Below are 7840 nucleotides of genomic sequence, written 5' to 3' on the forward strand. Positions count from 1 at the left end.
TTCAAGCACCTACATTGAACACCTTCAAGAGCAAATTGGATGCTTATCTTGCTGGGATCCTATGACCCCAGCTGACTCCCTGCCCTTTGGGCAAGGGGCTGGACTCGATGATCTCCCGAGGTCCCTTCCAGCCCTGATGTCTATGAAATCTATGAAATCTGCTCAGGTCCCTTCCAACCCGACCTACTATGAAATGCTACATACAAGCCCAAGTCATATTGGCCAGATTTGGATCTTGCTGATGGCAGTACTAATCTGAAGTCAGCAGAATTACACGCGCATGCACACACAGAGGAATCAACTACAATTTATCTAAATAATTGGGAGGCCGTTTCAGTGAACCACCTAACCTCCTCCATCTCAAGTGCCGTCTTGGAGTCTCCCCACAAGAGCAGAGGAGCGGTGTGGCTGCTTTGTTAGCATTTGTTTTAGTTGGAGCAAGAACATCCTTGTTTGAATGATGCTCCATTTGCTCAGGATAGGCATCCCTGTCACCTCCTGGTGAACCTCGTCACAGCTGGGAAGCCAGGGTAGCCCGATTCATTTATTCATACCATGAACCCTGTCCTGGGAATATTTCTGTGTAATGAAGGCAAGCAGAGATGGGCTGAGTTGTTCTGGCTTCCAAATAAAACCTGCTTAGAAGCTGCGTTAAGAATAGGTTCTTTAGCACTGGGGTGTGGGATATGGTGCCTGCAGGTGTTAATTGGGTTTTATTTGAAGGAGTCACCTGTATGCGTTTGGCATCAGTTGGACAATTTACTGCATATGAAGGAAGCGTCGCCTGGGATTCCTGATTGCCGTGTTTATGATGATTCTCCCCTTTCTAGCCAGGAGCGTTTGACCAAGCCATAGAAGACATCAACACCCATGTCACTGAGAACGCAGGAGAAACCGCAGACAGCTTTTGGCTTCTGACTGAGTGAGTAGTCACAATGAGGCCTGGGCTGCTTCAGTTAAAGGCTGGTAGAAATGAAATGGTAATGGGAGAGGTGCAGTGTGTTGACATATCATGAAACTCTTATAGGCCACGTCTATACAGCCGACTTACGTGGCCTGACATCAGCATTTTCCAGCCTCCTGTATTGCCCTGCATTGGCTGCCTCTTGCAAGCAGTGCAGATGTGCATACATGGCACTCCACATGCTCTAACCATTGGGGGAAAGGGTGGGCGGGGTGGCACAAATCACTCAGTGCTGCTAATTAGTCCAGCTGCAGTCCCGCACAGCTGCTTCTAGTCGAGTCTACCAGGGCACTGTTACCATGCATGGAAGTTCACATCCTAAATACAACCTTAGCATTTTGCTTTTGGAAATGAGTGTTTAGAAAAGTCACCCAGCTGCCAGACTTCTTACTGAAAGGGAAACTATGGGCAGAAGTTGTACGCATGGTAAAAAAAATCACCGGCATCTTCCAACTGAGTGATATAAGGAACTGCGTAGAGTTTCTTAACCTCAAGGACCCATTTGTTAATGCACTGTGAACCGCAGTGATGGCCAGTGCTATACGAGGGTGTCTTGTTAAATATGTGACCTAGCCTGGAGGGTAGAGTACTGGATTGCATGTCAACAGACCCGAGTTATCTTCCCACTTGTGCTACTGGCCAGCTCATTTCACCTCTCTCTTTCTCACTTTCCCCATGTGCAAAAGGCAGAGGAAGATGCTGGTCTCCTTCACAAAGAGCTTTGCAATGTGCTGATTAAACGTGCTAGATAAGAGCTCGGTGTCATTATTATGTAAGCATTGAACTACAAAAGAAGAGAGACCATGTGAATTTGAATGAAACTGTTCAATTCTGTAAAGAGGCGGTGTCAGGCGTGGGGAACTGGATTGTTGTTGGTCTTGCTTGTAGAGGTCTCTGTTAGCAATTTCTTTGTAAGCAATGATAAGCTTTGATGCTTTTTCTCTGCTGGAACTTGGCCATTGCCTCGCTGCTGCTGCCGCCGCTTTCTAGTTAAGGAGTTCCCAGCAGTTGGCAAATGACAGCTCCTCAGGCTCACAAGTTGCTTGAGTCTATACTTAGGCATCTTTGCAGGCGGCAAAGACCTCTGGTTTTAGCAGAGACCAGAAGCACATTTAATGCTGCTTCTGACCTTTCTGAGGCCTCTCATAGCCGTTTCCAAAGTGCAGGGGTAGGCCCTGATGGGGTTGGGGATATGTAGGAGCCTTGGCAACTATTGCATGCTCAGCAACAACTCCTGCAGAGCATCAAGTGTCAAGCCCTCTCCTAGGGAGAGAAGGCTTATTTGCTAAGACCTTGCATGTTATCCACGGGTGCTTGCTCAGAGACCTGGGAACTTCTGTTTCCACCCAAGAATGGGAAAGGAGGATGTTATGCCAGATTCAGACCTGGTATGACTGAATGCAGCTGCTAGGAACTCAAGGGAATGGTTCCCGGATACTCCATCTTCCCATCGTCTTCCTGGTAGATACTAGAATGGCTTGCTTGGCTGATGCAATTTATTTTCTTCCCATCTCTCACTTGCTGCATAAGGGGAAGGACATTTAATGGGGGGAGAATAATCTAGGGTAAGAACAGTCATGAAACATTTACTCCAGGGCAGGGGACAAGGCTGAGATCTGTAGCTATTTTCTGCAGTGGATTTCACTCCTGGAGCTGGATTTGAACCTATGATTTCTAGGGATGCGAGTTGGGGGAGATAGCAGGTTCCACAGCAGCTTCCTGTTCAGGCCAGGCACATGAGCAGCACTTTCTTAGTACACTCTTTGTGATAGGTGTTAGTATAGGAGTGGGCAAAATACGGCCCACGGACTGGATCTGGCCGACCAAGGTATTTTATTGGGGCCATGGCAGTTCCCTTGGCCAAGGTGCAGGGGGGCAGACCAGGCTGTGATGCATGCAGCTGGTCCCGCTGCCCCCGGGCATGCAGCAGTGCAGTGGCCAGACTTGCTTTTTGGCAGCCCCTGCAGCAGTGGCTTCTTCCAGCTGTTCCTGCCAGTCTCTACCGTTGCCATCAGACCTGGCCCTACTACCCAGGCACCTCGACCCATCCACCCTGCACCCACTGCCAGGGCTGCCAGATGGAGTGGGAAGTTGGGGTCTCCATGGAAACCAGCTTGGGACCCCACGGGCAAGGTGTGCTTGGCAGGGATGGGGCCACGGACAGGCAGGAAGTAGCATCCAGGACTAGGATGGGCAGGTGAGGGCAAGATCATGGGGTGATGGTGGCATGGGGCCAGAGCCTGGAGCAGAGTCATGATCTGATGCCTGCACGTCCCTGTAATGGGCATCATATCACGATCTCAGCCCTGGCCATGCCTGCCCCAGCTCCCTCCTGCATGCCACCCCCTGCCCACCCACCCACAGCCCCATACCATCCACCCAGCCAAGCGTTCCCTGCTCGCATGTGTCCCAAGCCGGTCCCTATTGCTGGGGCTGGGTGGTGACAATGTGGGGCTGGGCCCCGGGCCAGTTTTGGTGAGCTCCTTTGGGCCAGGGGGACAGGTGCTGACCCAGTGTAGCAAATGTGCATCCTTAGAGTGATTGTGATGCCCCCGATACTCAACCCTTGCCAACCTGGTTTGCCTTGGGGCCATCCCCCCTTTACTCACCTGCCATGCCTTGCTGTTATTCATTGCTAATAAAAGGGAGGCTGCCCAGGGCTTTCTCAGCCTAGTCTTACTCTTGGACCACAGGTGCTCATAACCATTGCCTTAAGGTATAGTTTTGTGGGCTCCATCCTCCGCAATACCCACTCCCAAGCCTTGTGGGTGATCTGCTGACATATACCTTTCATGGGATGTGTCCTCAGCCCTCACTTTTTCTGGCCTCCAGACCTCATGTGCTCTCCATCCTTACTGACATACTTCCCTCTCTCTGGACTTGGGCCCTTTGGCCCCATCCTTTGCCCTCTGACAGGCCCCAGACACTGGAGCTTCCTTTGATGCACCACCCTGGGCACTGGGCCCTCCTGGTCTCCCCCAGGAACTGGACCTTCTCCCGACCTTCTTCTGTTTCTCACTCTCCAGTCAAGTGACTACTCCAGACAGCAGAGACCTTGTCCTGGGAATCGTGGTCAAGCAGACTTTACATGGCCAAAAGAGCTGAGAGATAACATGAAAGGCTTTTTCATCAGCATGGACAACCCTCTTTATAACTGCACCCTGCAGGATGGTGGGATAAGGTCCCTGGTGCTTCTTCTCTGCTTCAACCTCCAGGTTGTCAGGGCAGTACTTGTCCCTTGCATTAACTTCATGGGCTTGATGACAAATCCCCCTGCTTTCCCACCTACCACCAGCTCCCTTCACCCCTTCATTTAGGGAAGAATCCAGTTCCTTTGCGTTCCAGTAGAGGCTGAAACCAGGACTGTACCCCTATAGCGCTGGGCGCTGTTCACACAAGTCTGTCTTTTTTCCAGAGAGCTCATAATCCAAATGGACATGAACAGGGATGGAAGGAAGTGGCTTTTATTTCCATTTTATAGCCTGGGTGCAGTGGCACGGGGGGCAGTTTGCACCCGCAAGGTGTCTCTAGCAGAGCTGAAAACAGAGCTCATGTCTCCTGAGTCTCTCAGACTTCAGACAGGCCTTTCTCCTTCCCTGGGATATTCACATTCCCATCTCTTTCTTTGCTCTTGTCCATCCTCATCCTCTAATGGTGAGGGGGAGTTACAGGACTAAATTAAACAGCCCGAGAAGAATCTGTATCTCGTTCGCAGAGGTTGGGCTGCCAGGTAGCAGCCCTGGGGCAATGTTCCACATTCTGAAACCTCCAGCGTATTGGTAACTACAGAGAAATTACCTTCTAATGACTGGGTAAATACTGCCGCGGCTGTATAATTACATGGCAAATACAGCAAATTGCTTAGCCTAATGATAGGCTAACTCCACTGGAAACAATGGTAAGTGCATGGTTTCTTGCAGTAATGATAGCGTGCTGTGGTCATATGATGCGGTTGGTAAGGAGGTTGTCAGGTCTGGCTGCATTCTCCCTGAGCTGGTACGGTTGGCATGAGCACGCTGGTTCAGAAGGGGATGCCCTGGGTTTTAGTACCTCCAGGAGCCTGCTATATTTTTAAACTGCCCAAACTATCCAGGGAGAGTCACTTAGACCAAGCATGATGTGATTTGCTGAAGCCGAGCATGGCACGGAGAATGTCCAACTCATGCGTTATGGTGGGATATTGCCACGTGCCAGCTCCAGCATCCCGGTGCTGCTTGGGAAGATGCATCAGGATGCACACTTTTAAGTGACTAGCAGGACCATGAGTTGCATGACAGTTAAAGGCATGTGGCCAGCATTCATTATAAATAGTGACTGTGTCTCTTGGGTGCCCAAATCACTGAAGCATTTTTGGAAGTTTTTGCTTTCTTCCTTTCTGTGTCATTTCTGTTGAGGGTTTGGTGTCTTAGCCCGCCTGCTCAGCATTCAGAGTTTGGCTACTGACCATAATTACCCCAAAGCAGCCAGAAATATTGCTGGCATTTGTTTCTGAAATGGGCCTTGACTAGGTTCGGTCCCCACAGGCGAGGGGAGCGGAAGAACCTGGGTGGAAGAGCCAGGGTCACGACCATGCATCTCACCCTCCTGGAGATGAGGCTGAACAACGCTCCTCTTCATCCCGTTTGGTCTGAGCACCGAGGCGTGTCTCCTAGCCAGGCTTTCTCTGCTGCATTGTCCTAGTCTCCCTTTAATTAGCTTGGACTGTTTCTTATGCCTGAAACAGGCACTTGTGATGACTAATGAGCTCTCTCTTCTTAACCCTTCGGCCCCTGCTTCTGCTCTGCACTCCTACCCAGGCATTTTCACTTCCCTTCATCTGTCTGCAAGATCTCTGCCTCAGTCAGTCAACTGTCTGCATAAGACATTGGGCTCTACAGCCTCCTCTTTTCTCCTGAGCGTTGCTGCAGGAGTTTGGTCATCACACGGCTCAAGGGAGCATGGACTCCACTCTTTATCTTAGCCTCATCTGGGTGGTTGCTTTGTGACCGTGTGTCATGCACTTCTCAGTGCATCTCCTCGGCTGTGGAGGCACCACATTTGGCCCATCAGAATTGCCCCAAAGACGGCAGCCCTGCTCCCAAACCAAGCCCCGGGGGCCCTGCCATGTGCTCCTCACTCACCACGTTTCAAAGACAACCTCTCGCCTTTCCCCGTCTGTGATGCTGAGCAGCGTGTGATGCATCCTGTCTCCCTCTCCTGTCCCCACAGCAGGCAGGCAGTTGGTTGAAGGCCATGCCACAGGTCTGGTTGCCCCCAGAAAGTTGGGCAACCATCCCTCCAGCAGCCTGCCATGCCAAAGGTCCCTCTACGATCTCCCCAGTAATGACTGGCAGCTGTTAGGAGTCTCCAGCAGTGCTTTTCAGCCAGGATAAAACACCCCTTGGTATTTGAAAGCTGTTTCCTGCAATACAGGCATGGAGTAGTTTCACTGCTCGGGGCCTCTGGAGCCCAGACTAGCCTGTTATGATGGGGTTGTGCATGTTGCTACCTTATTCCTTCACTGTCTCAGGTGTGCCGGGACTGGAGTGCATCACTGTCTCAGGCGTGCTGGGCATGGCCTGTTGCATAGCTCTCCATGCTTGCAACACGCAAAGGTGGTGAGGCTGGGCGAGCTGAGTGGCGGGTGTCCTGTGTGCCATGGGACGGCATAGAGCCAGCCTAGCATCTGTACCTCATTGCCCTCAAAGCCCCTGAATGGGTCCTTGTGGCCACAGACTGGAGTCTGGCTGCAGAGCGTGTGCCAAATGCAGTCCTTTGGGGACTTAGGCAGATGGGCACTGCAACCCTTCCTACCTCCCTGACTCCTCAGCCTTGCAGGGTGCAGCGCTGATGGAGGGGAGGGTCTTTCGCAAGATAAGAGTGCAATGCAAGGGGCCTCATTGCACGCATCAATAGCCGCCCCTGCCGCACACCAGTCAACGTTACCTGGTGTGGCAGTCATGACCCGTCACACATGCAGACATCCTTCGTGCACTAGGTACAACCAGCTGGACTCTGCCCTCACATGTGTATTGTGAGGCCCAGCTGGGCTTTTTCTGAGCTCAGTGACCCTTTTTTGGACATCATCAGGTAGCTGACTTAGCCTTTCTGTGCCTCTTCAGTGTGATGTGTGGATGCAGCTGAGCTGTGGACCTCTAATGAACAAGGAGCAATGGGCTCAAGTTGCAGGAATGGGGGTTTAGGTTGGACAGTAGGAGAAACTTTCTCCCTAGGAGGGTGGTGAAGCACTGGACCAGGTTACCCAGAGAGGTGGTGCAGTCTCCATCCTTGCAGGTTGCTAAGACCTGACTAGACCAAGCCTTGACTGGGATGATGTAGTTGGGGCTGGTCCTGCTTGGAGCAGTGGGTTGGACTAGATGTGACCTCCTGAAGTCCCTGCCAACCTGAATTTTCTATGATTTTATGATCTCTTGTGTCTGTATCTATGGGGTGCTTGCCTTCTCACTTGTTCTTGGCTTCTAACTTTTGTGTGGGACTTACCCCTACAGAGGTCCTCAAACATTGCTCCCATTCTCCAGACACCCCCATCAGCTCCCACTTCAGTCTCATCTCCTCCTGCTCTTTCTACCTCTCCAGCCCAAGGACCAGCACACTGGCTTGCTGTTGCTTTGGCATCTAAAAGCTCAGTCTGAAGTGTCCTGAGTACATTTGGATGCTGGTATCTGATAGCTTTGGATGGGCCTGGGCGACATCCAGGAAATGCATGCTTTGTTTTCCAGCATGCATTTGAGCTGGCCCGTGGCTCAGAAAACAGTTTCGTAGTTTCTAGTTTCATAGTTTCTAGGGTCAGAAGGGACCTGAACAGATCATCTAGTCTGACCCCCTGCCATGGCAGGAAAGAGTACTGGGGTCAAACGACCCCGGCAAGATGTTCAT

At 51.4% G+C, this 7840-nt stretch overlaps 1 protein-coding gene across 1 annotated transcript in view; it reads left to right on the forward strand.

The window, feature by feature from the left end:
- TPRG1 (tumor protein p63 regulated 1) overlaps positions 1-7840 on the forward strand; it is a 53876-nt gene that overhangs the window by 2246 nt on the left and 43790 nt on the right. Inside the window, exon 2 of the mRNA XM_019532540.1 lies at positions 831-922. Within this exon, the coding sequence (XP_019388085.1) occupies positions 831-922 (92 nt within the window). The remainder of the gene's footprint in view (positions 1-830; positions 923-7840) is intronic.

Source organism: Crocodylus porosus, unplaced genomic scaffold (assembly GCF_001723895.1).
Source record: "Crocodylus porosus isolate Cpor-Errol unplaced genomic scaffold, CroPor_comp1, whole genome shotgun sequence".
In the NCBI taxonomy this organism is placed as follows: Eukaryota; Metazoa; Chordata; order Crocodylia; family Crocodylidae; genus Crocodylus; species Crocodylus porosus.